This window comes from Rhinolophus sinicus, linkage group LG04 (assembly GCF_036562045.2).
Source record: "Rhinolophus sinicus isolate RSC01 linkage group LG04, ASM3656204v1, whole genome shotgun sequence".
Taxonomy (NCBI): domain Eukaryota; kingdom Metazoa; phylum Chordata; class Mammalia; order Chiroptera; family Rhinolophidae; genus Rhinolophus; species Rhinolophus sinicus.
Window position 1 is genome coordinate 182,636,447 of NC_133754.1, and position 24,487 is coordinate 182,660,933.

Here is a 24,487-nt window from a genome sequence, read left to right on the forward strand (position 1 = left end):
GACCAGCTATTGCTCGGGTGCTGTAAGGAGTGGTGAAACAAGGCCCTGTCCTTTCCAAGGCCTACTAGGAAAGCACCTGGAAGTTAGCAGGTCCTCATCTTGTGAACCCTGCTCTGGCCACTAGGGTACAGGGCCACCAACTCAGCCTGAAGGGATAATGTGGGGCATGGGTGGGCACTGTGGAAGGACAGGACAAACAGGCCCCCAAAGAGGGCAGGGTCAAGGGTCATGGAACGGAAACCATCTGGCCTGGAAGTCAGCTCTTGAGTGCTGGCACCCTGCTTTCCCTCCCCAAGTTTAGAGCAGGCTTCTGGGTCTGTCAGCCATTAGGGCAGGACTGCCCCTTAGAGCCCCATGGCAATCCCCTTGAGGTCCCCCCAGGCTTCACCAAGCAGCATGCAGTACCAGGCCCAGATCTCGACCAGCCCACTGGACATGCTCAGACACAGTGCAGAAACCTGCCCTCTGCTGACAGGATCTGCTCCCTGCTCAGTGCCCACGGCAGGGAACCCAGGACCCAGTGACCTGAAATAGGAACATGCAAAGCCAAGCAGTATGGCTAAATCCATTTATTCCGAAATAAAAAGCAAAAAACAGGAGTCAAATCACCCGGGCATAACCCCCGTCCCTGTCTCCATCTATCCTATACTATCAATAAATAAGTTTCCCCTCACCCCAAATATTTAATAGAAACTGCTCCCCATTTGCCAGTTCCGACCTCCGTTATGATATAGGGGGCTGCCCTACTCCCAGAATATACAAAATGTTACATAGATATAATATATACACTGAGGGAGGGAGCCCACCCCACCACCAGCCATGCCCGTGCCCGACCTTGGTGAGCCCCAACTGTCCCCAGGCCTGTGAGAGTGCTGCCCAGTTGTCTAACTGGGCGAGGGGGGCACTTATGCCCCAAAGTGCCTCTGAGTAGAGGATGCATGAGCCCCTCTGAAGGACTGCTTGGTGGGGGTGAGGAAAAGCCTCCTAAATAAACTACCTCTGGCTCTTCGTTTTTCTGAAACTAGTAACAGCCCAGAGATTAAGACAGCCCCGGCCAAGGGGCCAAGGGATCCATAGGTGTGTACCTCCCCGAGCAGGCAGGGAGCTCATCATACCCTTCTCAGGGGTCCTATCTGGCTAGTCTAGCGATCAAAGGGTAACCAGGAAGGGGTGACAGGATGGGGTGGAGACGGTCCAGTTTTGTCTGCTAGTGTTGGGTTATTAGACCACCATGATCTTCACCTCGTCGTGGTCATCGGCTCGGTAGAAGAAAGGGATGCAGGGGTTGTTGCCCAAGCCTGGGCGCTCCTGGGGGTTCTGGATCTCTCGTAGCAGCTGCATGATCTGCTGCGCGGTGGGGTTCTCAGGGGTAGCCAAGCCCTGCAGGGCCTCTCCCTGGATAGGCTCCCCACTGTCAGCGAGGCTCACCTCGCGAAGATCTTTGGGGAAAGGGAGGCAGGGCTCAGAGCGCTGGGCAAGCCGAGCTCTTGCCTGCCTGCCTGCCTTTCCCGAGGGCTCTACTCACCATCCTGGCTGCCAGCAGCACCAGTCTCCTGGGCGGCTGGGGGCGCTGCAGGGGGCTCGCCGGCAGGGTTCTGGGCAGCCGCCAGGAACTTGCCATACCATTCATTACGCTCGTCCACCAGGCGCAACACCAGCTCCTGCAGCTCCAGGAGCTTCACCTGGAGGGAGAGGCGCTCAGCACCGGCACCCCCGCTCCCACCCCGCCTGCAGACATGAGCAGGGCCTCTACCTTCATCTCCTCCTTGTCCTGAGCCAGCCGACTAATGTACTCCTCCTTCTCGCGGTGCCGCTGCTTCAGCACGGCTCTCTGACTCTGGTAGAGGGCGATGTACTCTCCTGCAGGAGGGCGGGCAGGTGGACAGGGCTCAGGCGTCAGGCTCCCCATCCACCATACAATGCCCCTGCCCTGGCCTTCCCACTCACCGATGGTGTCTGTTTCCCCAGACAGCTGGATGCAGCGATGCTCCAGTTCCTCTACCCGCTCCTTCAGATCCGCCTTCTCCTGCATGAGCTCCGTAAAGCGGCTCTGCAGCCAACAAGCGGGCTCAGGCGCGGCTGGCCCCACCCACCGCGCCCCACCCCGCCCGCCCATTGCTGAGGGACATTCTCTCACCTGCAGTTTGTCCATGGCCACCTGGAGGGTCTGGTGGGTCTCCACAGGCACGCTTTCCCCGCCAGTGCTGGGGCCCGGGGCCTCCTCCAGCTCGCGCTGGGACGGGGCTACCAGCTGAGCCAGGCGCCGGCAGCGCAGCTTTTGCTCTTTCAGCTGCCCGCGCAGCTGTGCCTGCTCTTCCTGAGCACTGGCTAAGGCCGAGTTTAAAAATGCCACCTGAGGGCAAGAGGTGCGTGTGTGCTTTTGTAGGGGGGAATGCTCAGGACACGGAGGGGCGCGGAGGCAGAGGATCTCCGCTCCTCGGGGCCTCTGGGCACACCTGTGGTTCAAGGACTGCGCGGTGGCTGACCACTGGCTCCCAGGGGAGGTGGGGAATCAAGAGAAGTCAGAGGGCGGAAGCCAACAGGTAAGAGGGTGTCTTGGGAGGGACCTGAGAGAGGCACGACGGTGGGATGGGAAGGGGCAGGGAGGTCGGCTCACCATGGCCTCTGGGCTATCTAGGTCCTCCGGTGTGCTCAGCTTTGGCTGGGAAGCCTCCCTGTCCTCCTCCTCCTCACTGTCCAGTCCGTCTCCTGTGGGGCAGCCACAGGGTCCTCAGGCAACCCCCCAAAGGAGGTGGAGCAGCCCAGCAACAGGGCCCAGCTCTGCCCCGCCTCACTGCGCGACCCTGGGCTTGCCAGTCCCCGGAGGAAATGGACTCGCTGTCCTAAGGGCTCTTCTAACTCAAGCCTATGCTGCTAAGGGTCCCCCTGCTCCGGGGCTCTGTCCGCTCCCTCTGGGCAGTCCCAATTACCTTCCCCAGGCAAAGCCATCAGGCTCAGCTGGGCCTGCAGCTTCTGGTTCTGCTGGGTGGCAGCTTTCAGGTGCCCCTAAGGGGCCAGGAAAGAGAGTGAGAAAGGACACGGGTTGCAGGCCTTCCCACTCGGGGCCCAGCCCAGCACGCAAATCCCTCACCTGGGCCTCCTGCAGCTCCTGGCGGAGCACGTCGGCCTGCGCCTTGCGCTGACTCTCCTCCTGCTGCAGCTGGTCGATGAGCTGGGTCTGCAGCAGGCCCTGCTTGTGCAGCACCTCTTTCTCCGTGACCAGCTGCTGACAGGCGGCCACGTGCTGCTGCAGGTGGGTCAGGTACTGGTCCCGCTGCTGCTGCAGACTCTGCGCCTCTTGGCTCTTCAGTTCCACCTGCGAGGAGCCCCCGGGAGTGAGGACATGGGGTGGCTTGCTTCCCGATTCTGAGCCTGTGCCTGAAGTAACCACGGAGGGGCTCGGCCACCTGCCCAGGCCCGACGTCCTCACTCCAGGGCCTCAGTGACTGACTCCCTTGCGCAGAACCCCATCTCACCTGCACCCAGCCTCACACCTCGTAACAACCTATTTTAAGTGTGAGCCAGACTGGTGGAAAGCAGAGTGCACCAACCAGCATCTACACTAAATGCCGGACGCTGTACGTCCTGATTCTCACTGCGTCCTCAGTGCCACTATGAGGAAAATGCTAGTCTCCCCTTTAGTTAAGGAAACTGAGGCTTAGAGATGTGACATGAATAGCAACCAGGGGGGCTGAGGTTAGCACCCAGGGCTCACTGCAAGGAGCCACCCATCGTCCACCATCCACATCTCTTCTCTAATTGGGCTCAAGGCCTCTAGGAGGGAGGACGATGCAGGGTTATCCACCTCTAAAGGTCAGATGGCAGGGAGCAACAAGCAGTCACAGGCTCTGGAGAACTCGGGGGTAACCTGTATCTCTACGCTGGAGCTGCCTCTGTTCCGGCCCTGGCACCCAGCTCATCCCTGCCCAAGTGCCTCCCCGCCCCCAGAGGCTGGTGCCTATCCCCGAGCACTTCTCAGTTGGGGCAAGGTTACCGTCTCCTTCAGCTCCCCCAGCTTCTCCTGCAGCTGGCCCAGCTTCTTGGCCAGCTCGTTCTTGGCGTGCTGCTCTGACTGCAGCGCGGTGGTAATCTCCATATTCTCATTGCTCTGGAGAGAGAGACGCCATCAGCAGCCACCCCATGCAGGTGGAGACCCCAGAACATGGTATCCCCCTCCCATAGCTCAGGGAAGGGTGGAAAATCATGGGAGCAGGGCTCTCTGGGTCACAGGGAGTCTCCGTAGGCACCACTTCACTTAGGGCCTGCACCACCCCATTTTAAAGGTGGAAAAACAAAGGCCCAGAGGGGTTGTGTCTCGCCCTGTGCCTAAGGACTTGACAAGGCGGAGGCAGGCCGGGCAGGTGGGGCTGCGCACCAGCCTGACGAAGCCGTTCTGCAGCTCAGCCAGCTGCTCCTTGAGCTCGCGGTTCTGGGATAGTGCTCGGCTGATGGTGACGCGGTCACTCTGCATGTTCTCCAGGATCTGCTTGTGCTGTTCGGTCTGCTGCCCCCAGCTCTCGGCCGCCCGCTCTAGCTCCAGCAGCCGCTGCTCCTGCTCTTGATTCAGGCGACTCAGACCCTCGTTGTCTTGTACCTGGGCCTGCAACTGCCCTGCCAGGCTCTCTAGTTCCTTTCGTAGCTGTTCTGCCTCAGCTTGAAGCTGCTGTTCCATCTCTGAGGGCCCTGCTGGGGGGTCCTGGGGTGGGGGGACAGCTGAGAAAGGAAGCATACCATCAGGACCTCTGCCTCTAAAATCTCAAAAACCCTATTCTTTTTTTTTTTTTTTTTAAAGATTTTATTGGGGAAGGGGAACAGGACTTTTATTGGGGAACAATGGTCAAATTGTTGTCCTTTCAATCTTAGTTGTGGGGGGTTCTGTTCAGCTTCAAGTTGTTGTTCTTTCAGTCTTAGTTGTGGAGGGCGCAGCTCAGCTCCAGGTCCAGTTGCCGTTGCTAGTTGCAGGGGGCACAGCCCACCATCCCTTGCGGGAGTCGAGGAATTGAACTGGCAACCTTGTGGTTGAGAGCCCGTGCTCCAACCAACTGAGCCATCCGGGAGGCAGCTCAGCTCAAGGTGCCGTGTTCAATCTTAGTTGCAGGGGGCGGAGCCCACCATCCCTTGCGGGAGTCGAGGAATTGAACTGGCAACCTTGTGGTTGAGAGCCCGTGCTCCAACCAACTGAGCCATCCGGGAGGCAGCTCAGCTCAAGGTGCCGTGTTCAATCTTAGTTGCAGGGGGCAGAGCCCACCATCCCTTATGGGACTCGAGGAATTGAACTGGCAACCTTGTGGTTGAGAGCCCACTGGCCCATGTGGGAATCGAACCGGCAGCCTTCGGAGCTAGGAGCACGGAGCTCTAACCGCCTGAGCCACCGGGCCGGCCCTCAAAAACCCTATTCTTGATCCACAGCTCCTAACTCAGCCTCCTCACCCCAAATCTTGGTTTCCTAACTAATAATTCCTCACGCTCACGTGATCTTCAATCTTTCAAGACATTTTCAAATAGAGATCTTTACATTTTTATGTGCAAGACCATGTGGTGATTGACAGTGGGCACTCTAGCCTTTTTTTGTACATGGGGACACTGAGGCTCAGTGAGATTGCAAGACTTGCCAACTCCTGGTACAGACCTCTTTCCCTTTGCCACAATGCCCTTCCATCCACCCACCTCCTCGGGGGCATTCTAGCCACCCTCATCAGCTCCCCCGACAAATCCTGCTCCCAGATCCCTCCAACCTCGGCTTACCTATCTGGTTCCTCAGCTCAGCCAAGCTGGCCTCCAGCTCCCGCACCTGATTCATGCTCTGCTCCTTCTCCTCACCTAACTTGCGCATCTGCCCAAACATAGGGGAAGGAAAGTATGGAGGGAGGGGATGGAGGAATGGCCAGGCGACCATCTCCCTCTCTACCCCCATCTACAAAACACACACATCTGCCTCTGGCTGCATACAGCAAGTGATCGGATTCCCATTTGACAGATACCCAGAAAGATCAAGTGACCTATCTAAGGTGGGGTGACCGATCTGAGAAGGTCACGTCACCTGCTCTGTCATCTGTTGCATCCTTCGGTACCAAATGTCATTCTCTTCTTTTAGATTCTCTGCATACTGGTCTCTCTCCATCTGCAGTTGCTTCAGCGAATCCTGCAGCTGCAAGAATGAGTATAGACATTAGCAGGGGCTGCCACTGGGCCTCACCTGCTCCTGGCCACCTGGGGTCATCTCCTTCCACACTCCTCCCTGTACAAAGCCTCACCTGCCCCACATATATCTCCAGCTGTGCTCGCTCCTCCAGGGCCTGCTGTAACTGCTGCTTGCCATCACCAGGGGTTTCAGAAGGACTAGAAAACTGGATGGTGAAAAATGAGGTTAGATCTGGGGGACCCAGGCTGTTCCATGCAATGCCTCCCCAAAAGGGTCTGAGCTAGGAACCACGTGCTACTCAGGGTCTATAAAGATTTCTTTCCTTATGTTATTGTACCACGTCGACAGGGTTTATATTTACTAAATACTCATTGTAAACTATTCAGACAGTAAGTGTTCCAAGTCCTCCCAACCTTTCCTCTAGCCCCCAACCCCACCAATCTGGTGTGTATCCTTCCAGACCCTTTCTCTCTATATATATATACAAACACGTTTAATGAATGCACATTACAGTTGTGTTGTTTTGTGGTTCTATCATATGTGGTTCTACAACTTATTTTCACTTTGCTGCATACCAGGTATATTTAATTTTTGTAACGGTTGCACAGTAGTCCTATATATGAATATAGCATATTGTCAACATACCTTTACCTAGGTGGCTATAATGAGTAAGGCTACACACGGGTGCTGGTCCTCAAAGTGGCGTGGTTGGGTCAAAGCACCCTTAAGCTCTGACTTCTTTTATCTCTGGTAGCCCATTTATTAGACTGCCTATTGCAGGACCAGGCATAAAGATTGCCCCCTAGTGGATGGATGAATGGGACGAGAGGCGAGGAGGTAGTAAGAGCTGTCTGCTGCCCAGGCCAGATTAATTTCACTCTGGGGTCCCATAGAGGAGCGCTGACAATCAGGTCACATCCAGGAGAGCAATCAAGAGGATGATAGCATGAAAAATGGTTGAATGAGCTGGGGCTGTTAAGCTCCAAAAAGATCTTACCATGTTTCCCCAAAAATAAGACCTACCCCGAAAATAAGCCCCAGTTAAGATTGTCAGCCAGACGGAAGCATTTAGTATGGTATGACGATGTTCCAGAAGAAGATGACATGACTGTATTTGAATAAATGTAGATTGTTGTACATGAAAAAAAATAAGACATCCCCTGCAAATACACCCTAATGCGTCTTTTGGAGCAAAAATTAACACGTTGCATACGGCGGGGTTTAAATCCCTCATACCCTTCTGTCCCGGCAGGTTTTTAAAAGAAACTACTCTAAAATGCACTCTTCTCTTTAAAGTATAAATGCTTCTATGTCATTTATTATTTTTCTATGGAATTTTTTAGGATTTACTCACCTATGATGTTAGTAATCCCTCCTGGTGTGATACTGCAGAAAGCAGCTTCCTTTGTTATTAACGAAACACAAATAATTCAATAAAATGTGCAAAGTAAAAAGAGTCAACAGTAAAAACGAGAATTCTCGTTATCCGTCCTTAACGCATGGCTCAGAAAAAAACGAAGATTCTCGTGATCCGTACACAGCGTGTTAATATAAGACCCGGTCTTATTTTCGGGGAAATACAGTATAACACCCAGTCTTATTTTCGGGGAAACACGGTAGGAAGGACGGGGAACTCACACACACCCCCTTTTAAAGTATCTGAAGGTCTGTCTTGGAAAAAAGATGCCACTTTTCCTGTGTTATTCTGGAGAGAAAAAAGACCCCAGTGGAAGGAAGTTACATGAAGGCAGGGCATTTTCAGTGTGAAGAAAAACTGAAGAGGAGGAGCTCTCTGACCCAGACACCGATTACCGGTGGCTTGGCCCCAAAAAGAAGTAACCAGATTCATGGGCCAGCCTGACAAATGTTATCTATAAAACGATGGTTTTCAACAGAGTGCGTTAAACAATAAATAAGCCCTATCCTTGAGACTCTGATCCCGCAGTTCTGGGCAGGACCCCACGTTACAGATTTTTTAATCAAAATCTAGAGCATTCTATGGAGGACCAGAAAAAGGATCTAAATTTTCTAGTTCCCGGCTGGGGGGCGGGGGGGAGGGCGGCGGGGCCTGGAGTCCCTGGGGCTGCAGCCCCTCACCTGTTGCAGCAGGAGCTCTGACATCTCCAGCTTCTTTTGCAGCTCCTCCGTCCCAGTCTGCATGGCCGTCTTCTCGGTCATCAAGACCCGAAGCTTCTCCTCCAGTTCTGATTTCTGCTGCTTTAGGTCATCAATGGTATGGCTGTGACCAGGGGCAGTGGAAAATGGCATGAATAAAGAACAGAAAGGACCGCTTTGGTGACTGCCCCACTGCCCTCACCAAAGAACCACAGAATAGCGGCACTGGAAGGGGCCCCGGGATCAAAAGTCACAAGTGACAGGCCATAGAGAGGATGTGCGTTGCATGAGGCCTAGCCTAAGCCGGTAACACAGCTGGGACTAGAGCTGGCTCTGCACCCGTCCACGGGGGCGACGGCCTCACCATGCTGCTCGTGGCCCTCCCGCTTCCCAGCACGTCACCCAGCCCAGGGCCCCCCCCACCCCCTCCCCCACCCCCTTCCTACTTTCTTTTCACAAGCTCCACCGTGAGGGTGTCCCGGTCTTTGGTTAATTCGTCCTTTTGCTGCAAATACAAAAAGGCCAGGTCAGGCCTGGGCAGGCAGGAGACGTAGCTCAGACTAACAGCAGCTACAGTAAGTCCATAGCGACACCTCCTCACCCGGAGTCACTCCGGGTTTTCAAAGCACTTCCATGCCCACGTTCTCCTCTGCTTTTGAGAAGAACCCGGTAAGGGTGGAAGCGGCAGGTAGAGAGATCTAATTCACAGCTGCTGACAGAGGCCCAGAGACAGCAGATAGTACTGCTGTTGTTACTATTACCATCGTCACTTTTAAACCTTTGTTGAACGCTTACCAGGCACCGTATTAACCCTTTTAATCCTCACACGCACCATCGGAGGCAGTTACTATTATTATCTCCATTTCACAGGTGAACAACACAGCGCATCAGAGGTTAAGTCGCCTGCCTAAAATCACAGAGCTACGACTGAACACTCAGGTCTGTCTGATTCTTGAACCCCATTTTCTTCCTGGGGTGGGAGCGCATTATAAGAGGGGAAATTAAATGTGTATTGGAATCTTTTGTTCAATTTTTGAATGGATGATACATTGACATAGCCCTGCACTCAGAAGGGACATGTCTCCCAGCCACCGTGGTCCTCTCCCTGGGTTTTATGAACCTTTTCGGACACGGCTTGTGTTATCCCTCTCACACATACCTCTTCGCTTTCTGCACACAGGATAACACACTGAAAACACTAATCTCTACCTATGCAGCCCAAACACCTCACTCCTGGCCAGGCCCACAGCGAGCTGGGGCAGGGCTGGCACCCAGTGCTCGCTGGGGAGACAGCGCACCCCAACCCACACAGCAAACAACTCACCCCCGGGTTCCTTCTAACAACCACACAACCTCAAAGCAGCGAGAAATGGCCTGCGCTGCGTTCTGAGCAGCAAGACACTCCACCCTACAGAAGGGACCTTGAGGCTGTCCCCCTTCGGGGCAGCTGCGCCTCCAGTGGCTGGGTGGGCTGCTAGGCTCACCCTGTTCGCCTGTTTCTGCTGCGAGGACAAGGTAGACAGCATCCGCTCCAGCTCTTTGATGCGCTGCTGGGAAGACTGCAGGCGACCAGCAAACTCCTCCGCCATTCCTGGAATGGCAGAAATGGAGCCCAAGGAAGGAATGCCACTGGAGGTCTGCCCATGTGCTGCTGGGCTCAAGGAGGACAGGGCGGCTAGATTCCCACCTTCTCTCTGCCTGACTGCGTGTTGAGTATGGTACAGGGCTGTCTGTAATTCTGACTTCTCAGACACTAGTATCCCTATCGTCTGGATATGAACCTTTGGGAGAAAAGCCAAACAAGTGCTGAAAAAGAGGAAAAGACATGTTCCCTAGGGGACATGAGGGCATACCCTCCACTCCACTCACCTGCAGCTGTTTTCTTAGAGCCCCTTTTTCATTCGCAAGCATTTGCTCACATTCCTCCTTCTCCTGGAGGAAAAAAGAATTGTTATCTTACTGGGAGGAGACAGGGATGAAACAGCAAACGACATGCCCCCAGAATGCCACCAATAGCCTTGGACAGGCCCACCCTTGAGGCCAGATTGGGGTGGGGCCGGGAAGGGTGAGGCAGGCCCTTTCTTTCTGCAGGCTGGGAGCAGGTGAGATAAGAATGGGCCTCTACGTCTAAGTCCTTCCCAAACCCCTCAGCCATGTATAATGAGCAAAGAAATCACATTACTTTTTCTAGTTGATCCAGAGTTTCGCGATTCTGTTGTTCCTGTGGGAAGAGTCAAAGGAAGGTAACTGAAGTTGTCCCCCTTACTACGCTCCCCAGACCAAGAAAGAGGGACGGGCAAGGGCCAGGAATGGGGTTTAAAGGGAAAGTTCACGGGGAAGTTCAAGCAGAGACTTTGGGCCTTGGGTAGCTTTGCTCCCAGCTGCAGCAAAGAGCATCTCAATCCAGATTCCCGTGAGAGGAGATAAGGACATAAACCTCTAGAAATGGGGTTTGAGAAGGGAAGGCCACCCCTTCTGCCAGCTCATGGTCTGGAAGGGTGCATTCATTCATAGAATATTTACTGAGCACACAGCACAGGCTGGGTTCTGTTCTCAGTAGCAGAGAGACAGGAACGAAAAGGACCTTTAAGTCTCTGATTCTTTTGAACTTCTATGGACCCTTTAATTCTACCTCCTCAGGAACCTGAAGCCCAGAGAGAAGTGACTTGTTCAAGGTCAAAGGCAGCAAATTCGGGGCGGAGTCAGGGCCAGAACAGAACAGTAAAGCTAGTGCTTTCCCCAAAGGCAATAGAGCAACCAGGGCAAGTGTGGAGAGGTCTCAAGCAGGGGTGGCTGGAGGACAGAGAGCAGAGCAGGCGAAGGCGGCAGCCACAGAAAAAGCCATACCACATGCTCCGTGTTCTAGGGTCCCTCCAGCTGAGACCTAGGCCCCCGGTACCCCATTCTCCCTTGGCACCAGAGGCCACCAGCCCCTTTCTTCAGAGCCCCAAATTGGCAGTGTGGAATTAGGGGACCCCCCTGGACTCTTACCAATTCCTCTATCTTGCTACTGAGTTGTTTATTTCCTAGTTTGCTGGACTCCAGGGCTACAGCTAGCTCTTGGTACCGGCTCTGAGGCGCATGCAGATAGGAGGAGTTGGAGGAAGAGTGGGGGGAGAGGTAGAAAGAGCAATCATTAGGGTTGGGGGGTGTCTGGGCTGTCTCAGCTGGCAGCGGGGCACCCAGTCCCTGCTTTAGGGGGAGGGGCTGGCCTACAGGGCCACTGGGCCACAGTCCAGGGCCACTCACCTCCAGAACCTTTCCATCAGCAGTAGATGCTAGGCCCTCCCCGTTGACGTAGGACGCAGACTGGGAGAGACAAGAAAGCTCACATGGAGATGCTCTCTGTCCCCTCCACGCCGAAGCGCTCCGACTTCCTGTCTTCTCCGCCTAATTTTGCCCCCTCTTCCTGTAACCCCTTTGCGCCAGCCTCTCCCGGTTCTTATCTCCCCCTTACCCCACCCCTCCTAAGCAGCTCTCATCCTGTGCTCCCTGCAGCAGGATAAAATGACGTAAGCCATCTTGCGGTCCAGCTCCTGAATTTGCACAGCTTCAAAGAGGCGACTCGAGAAGGAATGACGAGCTAAACACGCTACCCAGCCCAGCAGGCTGCTCCCAGCACCGTCCCTTCCTCTTAGGAACCTCTGCCTTGCCTCAGTTTCTATCATATTGTCCTTGCCCCTCCAACCCCCTCTAGGCTCCAGTTTCTGGGGTACCTCGGCAACAAGACCATTGAGTTGCTGCGAAAGCTGACGCAGGCCCTCGGTAGATGAAAATCTGAGGACGAACACAGGAGTCAGGGGAGCAGGAGGCTCGATGGGAAAGAAAGGGTCACGGGCAGCGGCCTGCCTGACTCCCTCAGCCTAGGGACGGCTGCCCCCATAGGAGACACTCACGTGCTTTCTTCCAGAGGAGTAGGACCATTTTCAGCATCATAGTTCTGTTTGGGAAGAAACGCATGAGGTGGTCATTCAACGTGTGATAAGAACCACCCGGGGGTGGGGCGAGCCAAGCTCATTCCGACAACCTTCCATCTTCCCGAACCTTAAGGAAAAATCTGGTCTTGGCCTCCCCCATCCCAGGCCTCAGGAAGGGTGCTTGGCTGGCCCTAGGAACCATGCTATCTGAATAAAGGGGCAGAGTCCATAGTAGCTCCAGTCTTCTGGGAAGGAGGAAGGGCACACTTATAGTGGGGCAGTGGGCAAAGGGGGAAGAGGCACAAACCTGAGTTGATGCCATGCTAGTGACACGGGGGGGACTAGCACATGGGTAAACGACACCGTCAGGGGACATGGTGTCATCAGCAGGTGGTGCTGCAGGAGCGGCACGGTCTTTGGGCGCCTGTCACAGAACAGAGCCAGGGGTTAGGAGGCCATGCGGGAAAGATGGCATCTCGCTGCCATGGATGCGGGGGTGCGGAGCGGGTAGGACAGGTGTTGCTGCAGTCAGAGTGACAGTCACACATGCTGGGAGCCACTCTGGGGTGTGGCTGTGGCTCGCCCAGGGCTGGGGCTGCTCTGGAGCGTCTGGCCAGCCAGAGCTCAAAGAAGACTGCACGACCTCCTTTGTGAACAGACGGCGGCCTTGTTCTCACTGGCCTCAGCAAAAGACAGTACCAGGGTCTGCCCTGTGGCAGCCACAGCAGGTGGAAGGAAGGTGTGCCAAGTCAGGGAGAAGGAAGGCACTGTTCTTCCAGAAAGCCTGGCTGTGCCTCAGTGACCCTCACCGTGGGCCCCTGCGGGGCAGAGGGCAGCAGTGGTAAAGAAGGAGCTGTGGTCAGCACAGCCCTCTGCCTCTTTCCTCTCTCAGCCTCCTTTCCTCCCTCTCTCCTCCCCCACCACTGGCTGCGTTTGCTCGACTCAGGCCTTCTCTGGAAAAGAAGCTGCCCAACTAGAAGCCTCTCCCTGTTCCTAGAGGGAAAAGGTAACACCACCCCAACCTCCTAGCTCCAAATACCTCCCCAACCAAGAAACCACCTAAGAAACCAAAGGCAAGATGTCTACCCTGTGACTCTCGGTTTCCTGAAGAACAATCCTGAGGACCAGGAGCCATGGAGAAGCTGCTCTGTCTCCCCCAACTGGACTCACTTGCTTGACCAGAGCCCCACCGAGCCTCCCCCCAGGCTCAGGCCGGACACTTAGTCCAAGCCTCTGGCTCTAGAGAGCTAACGTCCAACAGGACAAATGGGCAAAGAGATGGGGAAGATGGGTGACACACTGAAGCTAAATGAGGAAAGCGCGCTGGGGAGCCAAGGCCTGTCCAGCAAAACTGGGTCCAGGAGGAAGAGGCTGCACCTCTCTGGGGGGGCGGATAACTGCCTGCTCTCTCCAGACCCCTCAGCCCTGGCCTCTGAAGACCCCAACCTGCTGACCTCCTTAGAGCAAGTGCTACAAAGCCTGAGGAAGCTGAGGTTGGGTCAAGCTAGTTGCGTGTTTACTGTCCAAGCTGTGACCTTTGACCCTGGAACCTGGTGCTGCTTTGCCAACCTGTACAACTGACTCTAACAGCTTAGGAGCAGGGATTCAGGCAGGAGACTTTGGGGGAGGCGGGCACTCTCCCAGGCACGGGCCCTCGCCAGCGCTGGGTCTCTCTTGGGTTCCCACCGATCCCTAGCACAAGACACAAGAAAGCTCGGAAGGGGGAAAAAGTCTTTTTCTGAGGACTTAAATATACATAACCTGATTATGTTGTAAGCAACCAAGTTATTTCATAATTTTAAGTCTTGTAGCTACGTCTGGAGTTTCACAAAAACATTCTCCACGCCTCTCAAATGTCCTATTCCATTAAAAACATTTTTTATTTCTCCATGAGTCCCCATTTCTGGAAATACTATCATTTCTGCCCAGGATACTGCCATCACTGGCCTGCATTACTGGAGTAGAAAACTTTAGTGGGAAACAGTTACTGATAAAGAGAGGACTTGGAAACAGGAAGGGACTATGGGGTCTGGGTCTTCATTTCCAGGAGGACAAAGGAATGTGGGCACAAAACATTAGCATAAAGACTCGGCTTCAGGACTCTTCTGGGCCGGTGCTGCCCTCCCTGTGCTACTCAGCGTCTCCTCTGAGCTGACAAGGTGAGTCATAGCACCTACAGAGAGCGGACGGACTGGGCGTGAGCAATCCTGATGATTGAAAGACTAACACCAGCCAGCAGGGCTCAGTCCCAGCCCCTCTCGCCATGCCCATCTCCAACAGGATCTGGTGCCATTTCAGCCCTACTCCTCTGGCCTGGCAGACGTCCTCCAAGGAAGTTAATTAAGGAGGAAGTGCCAACATCACATCCGGAGAAGGTCATCTCCTGATAAACACACATTATGCTCCATGAGCTCACACTCCTGGCCGTTACCTGCACCACGCCCTTGGCCTGGGACTCCCATTTCCCCCTCTCTCCACAGAGATGAATGCTACCTCAAATGCCACCCCCTCCAGCTTTAAGTCCACTTAAAACCAACCTCTCCCTCAGTTGGGCATTTGGAATGTTGCCACATCCTACCTTGCTTCTTTCAGCGGAGGCTGCCTCCCTCAGTGGGCATTCCCTCTGCTTCCCCTACTTTCTCCGGCATTTAGCCAAGTACCTCCGCTACCAAGGGCCCGCTGAATATGGTTAAGTGTCCAGCTGATTTGTGAAACAGACTAGGGGCAGGACGTCCTGATCCCCCATTGTTTGGTTAACCTCACATTCTTACAGTTAGTTTCTCTGAAAAAATAATCTCAAAACTTATAACTACGATGCAAACTCCCTCTCTCTTAATCCTAGGTTGCCAACTCTCAAGCCAAAATGAATGAGTCACCTCGAAAAACCACCAACTGCTCTGTGGTCTATGGGTCTTTTAGGGACAGATGCCCACAGGACAAGCTGACCTGAAGGTTTAGTTGTATTTAATCTCTCCTAGTCTGAGAGCACCACTGGACATTCACACTTGAGGCTCAAAAAGCCCAAATCCCACATACCTGCTCTGGAAACTGTTCCTGAACTACTTTTAAACTTCAAGGTACACATATATGGTGATAGAAGGAGAATTGACTCTGGGTGGTGAACACACCATGTGATTTATAGATGATGTAATACAGAACTGTACACCTGAAATCTATGTAACTTTACTAATAATTGTCACCCCAATAAACTTTAATTAAAAAAAAAAAAACTTCAAGGTACATCTCAACTTCTCCAAGATGCGAAAAGATATGGGGGGAGAAAAAAAAAACCCAGTCAACCAAGCAGGTGAAAAAGCAGACATGAACAGGCCGAGGGTTAATGACAGCAACACAAAAGAAGCCGGAAGCAAAGTATCCCCCAAACCAGAGAAGCCTTGGGGGCGTGCAGAGCTGACAGAGAGCAAGCCAGAGAGGGGATCTCGGCATGCCTCACCTTCCACTTGTCCAATGGGGGCAGCGCTACCCCATTGGAGCGGTTAAGGTCGGACACCAGCACCTTCAGAATGTCCTGAATCTACAGGAGGCGGAAAGGGAAAAACAAGGGTAGGGAGAGAAAGAGAAAAGTGGCTTAGAGAGAGGCAAGAGGGTCAGGGAAGGGAGAAGAGATGGGTTCTGGGAAATAGAATGCTGGAGGAGAGAGAAGAAGGTCAACACCACGGCCTGTGCCATCGTTCCAAACAGCCGCTTGCTGCCTTGCCAGAGGCAGGAATCAACGCCAAGGAACAGATGGAAAAGTCCCCTGAACGATGCACTCACAAAGAGTGGAGTCACCTGACCAGTGCAGCTCTGAATACGCCCATTAGCCCCTCTCCTCTGGCCCAGGGTGCTAGAGGCTAACCTGGCAGGACTCCAGACCCTCATCTCCATTTTAAAACCCAGATTTCCAAGTAAAGGTTTGCTTGACCAAAGGGGATTACAGCTAAAACATAAGTTTGGAAGACATTATCTGATTCAACAATATCATCTTACAGATGAGGAAACTGAGGCCCAGGGGAGGAAGTCCTTTTCCTGAGGTTACCCAGCAAGCTGTGGCAGATATGGACTCGAAACTCCTAATCCAGTGCCTGGGACTCTCCTCACCACACCCGGGGGCTCCTTTGATGCTTCCTAAAGGGAGACCCTGATGGTAAGTGGCTTCCCCTTGAGGCTGGGGATGAGGAAAACCACCAGAGCAGTAAGTCCAATAGTAACTACCCTTTACTGAATGTTTACTCTGCACCAGGCTCTGTATTAAGGGATTCAGATAGAAACAACAGTCTCATTTAAACTTCATAAGGGTAAGACAGTAGTACCTGGATTTTACTGATGTGGAAACAGAGACCCAAAGAGCTTAAAGAATTTCCCCAAATCATATCCCTAGCAGAGGGAGAAACAGGATTCAAACCCGGACTTCTTAACCAGTACTGACACTTCTTCCACAATCTAACCACTAAGTTCTAGTCTTCTATCCCCAGTAGCCTGGCCAGCCAAGACTCACCTCCTCAGGCGAGTGACAACCGTCAGAAGTGGTTGTCTCAGGGTTACTGCCATTGTTACTCTTCTTTTTCTTCTTAGCTCCTGAAGGAACAGCAAGGTTGTTCTTCTTCTGAAATTCTCTCAACTGCAGAAAGGAAACGCAGTAAGACTCACGAGAACTATAAAGCCCTGTATTCACATCCTACTTTCCAGTTTACAAAATACTCATATTCGCCATTTGATGTGATGCCACAACAACCCTACAAGGTGTTGTAATTCTCACTTCATGGCTGAAGAAAGGGACTGATCACATAGCCTTTAAAAAAAAAAAAAAAAGGCAATAATGGAATTTAAATTCAGTCTTCTGATGCTGAGTTCCAGGGGTTATGCCATAAAGCAGCAGCTGCCAGGGGGCAAAATCAGAGGCAGAGGTGGAAAAGTAAACATTTAAGTGATCAGACATGAGGGTCCTTTCTTATACGTCTATTAGAGATGCACAGCGGTACTTCTCAAATTTTGACGTCAATGTAGCCCAATGGTAGAAGGCAGTGAAGACACACCCCCAGTGAATCTGGGATTGTAACAAAGACAACTCAAGCACCATTTTGAGAGAAGTCTATTATAATCTTACAAACCTATGTAAATGTCATCCCTAAATACACTAATATAAAAATGGTTTTTCTCTCTCAAGAGACTCCAGCAAAACCGATGCTTCAGTCCCATATTTATCCTGTGGCACTCAGAGCCCCCCATGTTGAGATGATGATTTGGGGACGATTCCCAGCTGTGAAGAGCAGTTTCTCAGGATCTGCTCCACAGAGGATAAGCAGAACTCACACCAAAGAACACTGATTGAGGGCGAATCTGGTCTCAGGATCATAGGGCATGATTAGAACGTGAGGTAGAGAATTCAGATTAAAAATTAGAAACACTCTCTGGGGACTGGAAACGGGAGAAAACCAAAGTAAACACATTCTCCCCATTGCCACGCAGAGATGTGGTCAACGTTTTGAGATCACTAGTGAAATGTAGGCTTTTTACACTACCAGTGTCTAAGGATGGGGTACAGTCTACAGGAAGCCTGAAACCTCTCCGATCTGGTCCCATAGTGCCGAGTCCCCTTCAAGGTGGAAATTTGTGCCGCGACCAAAGAAAACGGAGAGAGCCAAAACACTAGGAGGCTGGGTCTTTAGATCGAACACCTGGCTCGCGGCTGTAAAGACGGTTCCGAGGGTGATTGTGACGTAACTACATTCCACTCTTCCCTATGGATGCCCGAGTCGCCGCTCCGCGGAGGGGGAAGGGAGCGCAGGGCCCGGACCGAGGTCCTTAGCAACTGGGAGTCCAGGGAGCCCACGGAGCCCAGGGAGCCCAGAAGGTCCGGTTCTTGGCGCAGGAGACTAGGGCCGAGCCGGGAGTCCCGGGGGTTACCGGCCCAAAGTCACCCGGGAGCGACAAGCGAGGGCGGGGGCCGGGCTGCCGGGGAGTGGGGGGGTGGGACTGGTGAGAAGATTTTGGTGGGGAGCCAACAGGCTCCGAGGGGCTTGCCCCGTGTGCCTCCGAGGCAGCACATACTCTGGCCACGGCCCAGCCGTCGGAGGGGCCTTGGGCTGGGTCAGGGAGCCGCGACCCGGCACGTTTTACCTTTTTCTTGGCCGCGGCCAATTTCTTCTGTCGGGTTTCTTCCGACATCCCGGGACGGGGGCGGAGGAGGCGGGACCATTTGAGCTACAACCCGGCACCCACTGCGGGGTGCTTCCGGTCGCCACGGCGCAAGTGCGACACCGAGCCACAAAAGGAGGGACCCGGGGTATCTAGGCTGCAGCGGTGTGGGCAAGGCCTCAATTATCTAATACTATTGGTCTATGAGAAAGACGTCACGACAAAAGATGCGCGTACGGCCGCTGTCTCCGCCCCCCTCGGGGAGGGGCGGGGCCGTCTTTCTCAGGCTGCGCGCGCAGCTCGCTGTGCGACGGTGCTTGGGCTCCATCGCAGGCTTCTGATTAACCCGCGGACCTGAGAGGCCGCCCTGCGTCCCTCGCCCTGGACCCTTCTGCACAGCAAACCCCCCCGAAACGGGGGCCCCGGACCCCAGGGCTCAGGAGGTGGGCTAGGAGCGGACAGCAGGGGGAAAACTCATCCCTTCACAATCCCTGACCTGACTCCCATAAGTCTGCCCCAGACTTTCTCATCCCAGAGATCGCCTCGGGACCCCGACCCAGTCTACACACTCCATCCTATCAGAATCTCTCCTTCCTCGAGGATCTCCGCCCTGATCCCGGGAGCGTATCTGCCCCCTTCCCGACTGGGTGCAATGCCGGTAGCTCCTACTCCCCAACTCCTCCAACACCCCCACAGTACCCCTTCTTCCAGGAGCGGACTCTAGGTCCAATCAGCCATTTTTTCTCTCGGATTCCGCTCCAGGACTCAACCAGGACTTTCCAAAAGTTGCGGCGGGGCCTTCCGATCCCCTGTGAGTATGCCTGCGCCCCCCTTACCCTCCGCCGTGTAAGTACTGCTGCTGCTCGCCGGCCTCTCCATCCCCACAGCAGCTGACCCACCCCCAGCCCTCTGCAAGGTTTCCCTTATCCAAAGAAACTCCGGGTTATTTCTCAGCCCTTCCCCTTCTTTTCCTCGTGCCCACCAAGCTTCAAAGAAGAAGCAGTGCCCTGTCTTTGTCAATGGCCCCCCAGGCTCTCCAAGTGGGCTCTGTCTCTCCTTCCTGACAGCACCACAAGTGGTTGGTTCTTTTTGACACCACCATGCCCTCCTTCACCCATCCCACCTACGCGTAAACCCTTCTCATTCCCTCCAACGTATGTGCTCTCTCCTGTCTTAGGGCGTTTGGATATACTGTCTGTCCTCTGTCTGGAATACTCTTCCAGCTTTTTGCCAAGCTGATGTCTACTCGTCCTGTAGAATTGAGCTTCTCAGAGAACCCTCACCCCCATCTTCTAGCTTAGTCCAGCGACCCTGTTAGACACTCCTGTAGCACACTGTACTTCAAAGCACTTTTGAGACTTGTAGTTAGTTGATTAGTTATTTGTAATTCATGCATTCATTAGATACATTTTATTGAATGCCTACCATGTGCCGGGTACTACTGTAGACACAGTGCAATCAGCAGTGAGTCTAACAAAGTCCCTGCCCTCATGGAGCTTACACTCCAGTGGTGTAAGGCCAACAATGAAAATAATATTTCCTGGCTGGCTTGGTGGCTCAGGCTGTGGAAGTGCCGTGTTCCTAATGGCGAAGGCCTCGGGTTCTATTCCCACATGGGCCAGTGAGCTGGGCCCTCTATAGCTAAGATTGTGATCAACAGCTCTTTCTGGAGCTGGGCTGCCGTGAGCAGCCGGAGGTTGGCGTGAGCTGCTGTGAGCGGCTGACCTGTGACCAACTGCCTCAGCCTGGGGGAGCGCAAGACTCAATACCAGCATGGGCTATACAACTAGACTGAGAAACAACGGCTTGAACTGGGGGCGGGGGGTGACAGAAGAAAGGGGGGGGAAGGAAGATAATATTTTTACTGAAAGGCATAACAAGTCCGGTGGTGACAGATGTCATAAAACATCAGGACAAAGGGATAGTGAGTCTTTGAGAAGTACCCATTTAAATGGGGTGGTCAGAGAAGGCCTTTCTGATGAAGTGTGACCTGTGAGTAGAACTTTAAATGGAGATCTCTGGAAGAAGAGCATAGTTGTTGGGTGTTTTATATTTGGGACTAGGCTATCGGTTCCATTAAGGCAGGGGCCAGGCTTGCTGTCTTCTCCACTGCTGAACCCCTGGAGCCTTTGGCAGCTCCTGGTAGTCTTTGTTGACTGGCTGGAAGATTGGAACCATGTCTTCCTCCGTCTGTTCTGGTAGCGTTCATACAGTTGATCCAACACACGTTTCCTGAACAGTAGCAGCGTACCAGGCACTGGCCTTCACAGCTTTGAGAGGCAGAAACAGCAAAGGTGAATTGTAGTCCCAGAGAAAGATTTTGTTACCCAATGAAATAAACCCAGCAACATCACAGACTTGAGAGAAGAATCCAGGTAGATCTGACGTGGATTCTCTGGAGTCAGATATGGTCCTTTAGTTAGAATTGGGTTGGGCTGGGAGTGAATGAAAACCCCAAATAATAATGGCTTTAAACAGTCATCAGGGACCCAGGGCTCTGTCTTGTTGCACCTCATCTTCAATGTGGCGTCTTATCTCATCATCCAAGACACGGCTCAGCTCCAGTGTCACGTTGCATACACCATTTCTGATTAAGTTCCATTTGCCAGAAGTTAGTTTTAGGGCCACATCTAATTCCAAGGGAAGCTGGGAAATGTGGTCTTATTCGGGCGTGGGGAGGTGTCTATTACCAAGCAGATGTGGGGAGAGGCTATTCGGGACAAATTGTAGGTTCTGAATGGTGGACAATGGCTCCATCTGGCTAATGACTTTTTGTGCCACTCAGCGGCCATCTCCCAAGTCTGGCCAGGCTGCTGGGGCCAACGAGGATTCCATGTGCCTTGACATTCAGAAACTGAAGGAGAAGAGGGACGTGCTGGACGAGGAGCTCTCCCAGTTAATATCTGAGTGAGTCTCGCTGGCTTCCTCAGCATAGTTCAGATAACTTTTAACTCAAGTCCAGTAACTGCAACCCAGCCATACTAGCTCAGCATAAAAACAGAACCGTACCGTTGGGTTCAGGGTGTCTCAGCAGCCTCTCAGGTCAGGTGTGGTCAGGCTGGGTGGACCAAGAACTAGGACTGGGAAGCTGGCAGGAATGGAGGTTGTCGCTCTCCCAGTCTCTCTCCAGGGCCCACATTCTCGGCTCCGCACCTGTCTGCACCCGGACTCCAGTCTGTCTCTGCAGGTGGGGTTTTCAGTGTCTGGGAGGTGCTGGTTCTTGCACAACTCCTGCATTTTCTCACACCCCTTGCTCCAGCCACATGGCACAGACTGAGCAGCTTTTGAATGTGCATTGCACACTTGAGGGGATCTGATTAGCCACTGATGTGCCCAGCTATGGCCAGGGTCCCAGTAGCAGTGTGGTTGGGACTCCTCCCTAAGGGCACAGGGAGCATGTACGAGGGGCTGACCCCTGCCCTGCTGTAATCTTCAGTGGGCAGTGTCTGTGTTGCCATCTCTACGTCCCCAGGGTAGCGCACCTAGTAGGCCCTTGGTGACCATTTGTTAAGTAGATGCCTCATTACTCTCTGAACCTTGCGTCCTCATCAGCTTTCTGAACGATTCTCTCTCTCTCCCCTCTGACCCAGAGGCTACAGTGTGGATGAGCTGGATGAGCACATCTCCCAGCTGCACGAATACAACAACGTCAAGGACGCAGGCCAGATGCTGCTGGGCAAACTCGGTGAGACGCGGGGCTCCAGGGGAGCACCGGGGCTTGGAAGGAGTCCCCCACCCCAAGGGTGGTTGCCTTCTGCTCCTGGGCCTCCTCACGTGCCAGCCCTCCCACCCTTCACAGCTGCCCCACTCTCTGAGTGCCCCTGTCCTCCAGTCACCTGGCGAAGCAGTTGTACAGCTCCCTGGGGATTTTTCCCTCCACTGTAGGATCTGCTTTGGAGCTGCAGGCAGGTTTGAGCATGGGCTTGCCCACCTGCTGCCCTGAAGACTAGGGTTCCCAGTCTTCTCAGACTGATGAAGACTCCATCCTGGCCTCAAGTGGCTGACTTGCTGTAGATGCAAAAAGTGCGAGGGCGACGCTTGAAGGGGTATTTTATTCTTCCTTGAACACAGTCTTACTAACCAGAGGGCTTAGCCAAGGCACAGACACCTGTGTGTCTGCGCTGGCTCGGACAGCCCACCTGGGAGGTAAGGACTTTTGTAGGTTGCTGCGGATGTATCACCTGGCTTGGATTGGTGGGCACTGTGGCCGGTGACCATTTGGGATAGTGTTCAAGGCAGGGGCTGTAGGTCCAGCTGCTGCAGGACAGGACTTTATTGGGGAACAGTGTGTACTTCCAGGACTTTTTTTTTTTTCAAGTCAAGTTGTTGTCCTTTCAGTCTTAGTTGTGGAGAGCGCAACTCAGCTCCAGGTTCAGTTTCGTTGCCAGTTGTAGGGGGTGCAGCCCACCATCCCTTGTGGGAGTCGAACCGGCAACCTTGTGGTTGAGAGGACCCGCTCCAACCAACTGAGCCATCCGGGAGCTCAGCAGCAGCTCAGCTCAAGGTGCCGTGTTCAATCTTAGTTGCAGGGGGTGGAGCCCACCATCCCTTGCGGGACTTGAGGAATTGAACTGGCAAACTTGTAGTTTAGAGCCCACTGGCCCATGTGGGAATCGAACCGGCAGCCTTTGGAGTTAGGAGCACAGAGCTCTAACCGCCTGAGCCACGGGGCCGGCCCCTGCTGCAGGAGTTTTATCACGTGTGGTAGAATTGCCTGTCAGCATCCTGGATTCCGCAGCTGGGAGGGCTTCTCTGTATTTCAGTGGGGGAATGGGTCCCAAAGGAGGGGAAGGAGAAAACCGGGAGGGAAATACAGATGGATGAAGAGAGGAGGATGGGCAGGGCCCAGGAAGACAGGAGCGTGAGGGGCTGGAGTCCTAATGGTGAGGGCGTTAGCGCCTGTTAGATAGACCCCAGCTTCAGACCTGTCTACTGACCCTGCGCTACTGTCCAGGGCGTGGGCTCACGTTGGAGAAGCAGACACTTTAAGGTCTCTGTTCTCACGCGACTTCTGTTTTGGTGTTAGCATGGGGAAGGGGAATGGTCATTAAGTAAAGGAACACGAATGAATTATAAACTGTGTTAAGTGCTATGTAGGAGACAAATGGCAGAGATTGAGACTATTGAGGTGTAGGGATAGGGTGGCAGGTGGGGTGAGATAAGGTGGTCGGGGGCCCTCCGAGGAGAGCCCTTCCCATGGGAGGAAAGAAGAGCCTTTGAGGGCACAGGAGGAACAGCACGTCACCAAACAGCCAGGGCATGGCCCATGAGCCAGGCTAAGGAGCGGGCTTTCAGCAGGCCCTGGAAACAATGTAAATGTACATTTCCATTTTCAGCAGATGCCTCTAGTGACTCTGTGTGGAGAAAGGATTCCAGGGCAGCTTTGTTTGACTCCTCTGGGGTGAGGGTTCTGTGAGTCTAGTTTGGGGTGGCCAGGAGGCAGGGCCCATGGTGGAGGGGCCTGGGAGGAGTAGCAGCAGGGTTATCTTGGCAAGTAGGGGAGCAGGAAGAAGGTGCAAGAATGAGTCCTGGGTGGGTCAAGGTTTTGGCCATTCTCCCACTCCTCCCACTGGACATTCATCCTTCTTTTCAGCTGTGATCCGAGGTGTCACCACCAAAGAGTTGTATCCAGAGTTTGGTCTGGACATGAACGACTGAGCAGAGGCTCCCAGCCCCTTGTCCACGGCCCACTGGGACAGGCGGATGTGGACATGAGAAGCAGCGAGAGCCTAACCTACAGTGCACCTACAGGCTTTCCAGCAAGAAAGTGTCAGAAGCCCCTTTCTAGCAAGCCCAAACTGAGTCAGGAGGGAGCCCAGCAAAGAGGGGGACAGGGATGAAAGTGTGTTCCCCGCTCTGAGGTTCCTAAGATGTCCCAGTGATTCCTGTGTGTGTATCCTATTTGTAAATAAACATGAATGATCTTGGTGTGAATTTGTACGCTGATTCCCTCTCCTCTGATAACTCCCTATCTCACCTGGGAGAAAGAGAGCCTGCCTTTGTTATAACCGTCTTACCTGTGCCAGGCATTGTGCTCAGTGCATTACATGCATTATCTCTAATGCTTACAGCCATCCTATGAGGAATTAGTATTGCTATCCCCATTTTACAGATGAGGAAATTGAGGCTTAGAGAGGTGAAGTGACTTGCCTAAGTCACACAACCTGTAAGTGGC

The 24,487-nt window shown here is 53.5% G+C and overlaps 2 protein-coding genes across 12 annotated transcripts; one reads left to right on the forward strand and one right to left on the reverse strand.

The window, feature by feature from the left end:
* Positions 1-554: 554 nt before the first annotated feature.
* Positions 555-18,452, reverse strand: GOLGA2 (golgin A2). Of its 9 annotated transcripts, XM_019728705.2 has the most exons (27): positions 18,295-18,452; positions 16,673-16,795; positions 15,629-15,709; positions 12,482-12,598; positions 12,154-12,197; positions 11,974-12,034; positions 11,507-11,566; positions 11,249-11,329; positions 10,440-10,478; positions 10,127-10,189; positions 9,945-10,038; positions 9,742-9,848; positions 8,704-8,762; positions 8,240-8,381; positions 6,255-6,347; positions 6,041-6,148; positions 5,746-5,833; positions 4,376-4,713; positions 3,995-4,108; positions 3,092-3,316; positions 2,931-3,006; positions 2,618-2,709; positions 2,138-2,353; positions 1,948-2,050; positions 1,754-1,860; positions 1,526-1,682; positions 555-1,439 (listed from the first exon to the last, which is right to left on the reverse strand). In XM_019728705.2, the coding sequence occupies exons 1-27, from the start codon at positions 18,340-18,342 to the stop codon at positions 1,222-1,224; spliced, it is 3,054 nt and encodes a 1,017-aa protein (XP_019584264.2). In that variant the 5' UTR covers positions 18,343-18,452; the 3' UTR covers positions 555-1,221. The 9 variants fall into 9 exon arrangements, with proteins under 9 accessions (XP_019584264.2, XP_019584265.2, XP_019584267.2 ...); XM_019728706.2 differs by lacking the exon at positions 15,629-15,709; XM_019728708.2 differs by lacking the exon at positions 12,482-12,598.
* A 165-nt stretch (positions 18,453-18,617) lies between these two features.
* SWI5 (SWI5 homologous recombination repair protein) lies at positions 18,618-24,246 on the forward strand. 3 transcript variants are annotated; one of them, XM_074331115.1, is made up of 6 exons: positions 18,618-18,755; positions 19,075-19,123; positions 20,515-20,606; positions 21,098-21,219; positions 21,903-21,997; positions 23,906-24,112. In XM_074331115.1, exons 4-6 carry the CDS (start codon positions 21,146-21,148, stop codon positions 23,968-23,970), a joined length of 234 nt encoding a protein of 77 aa, XP_074187216.1. In that variant the 5' UTR covers positions 18,618-18,755; positions 19,075-19,123; positions 20,515-20,606; positions 21,098-21,145; the 3' UTR covers positions 23,971-24,112. The 3 variants fall into 3 exon arrangements, with proteins under 3 accessions (XP_074187216.1, XP_019584533.2, XP_074187217.1); XM_019728974.2 differs by lacking the exon at positions 20,515-20,606 and having other exon boundaries at positions 23,906-24,246; XM_074331116.1 differs by lacking the exon at positions 18,618-18,755 and having other exon boundaries at positions 18,995-19,123.
* The last annotated feature ends 241 nt before the right edge of the window (positions 24,247-24,487 follow it).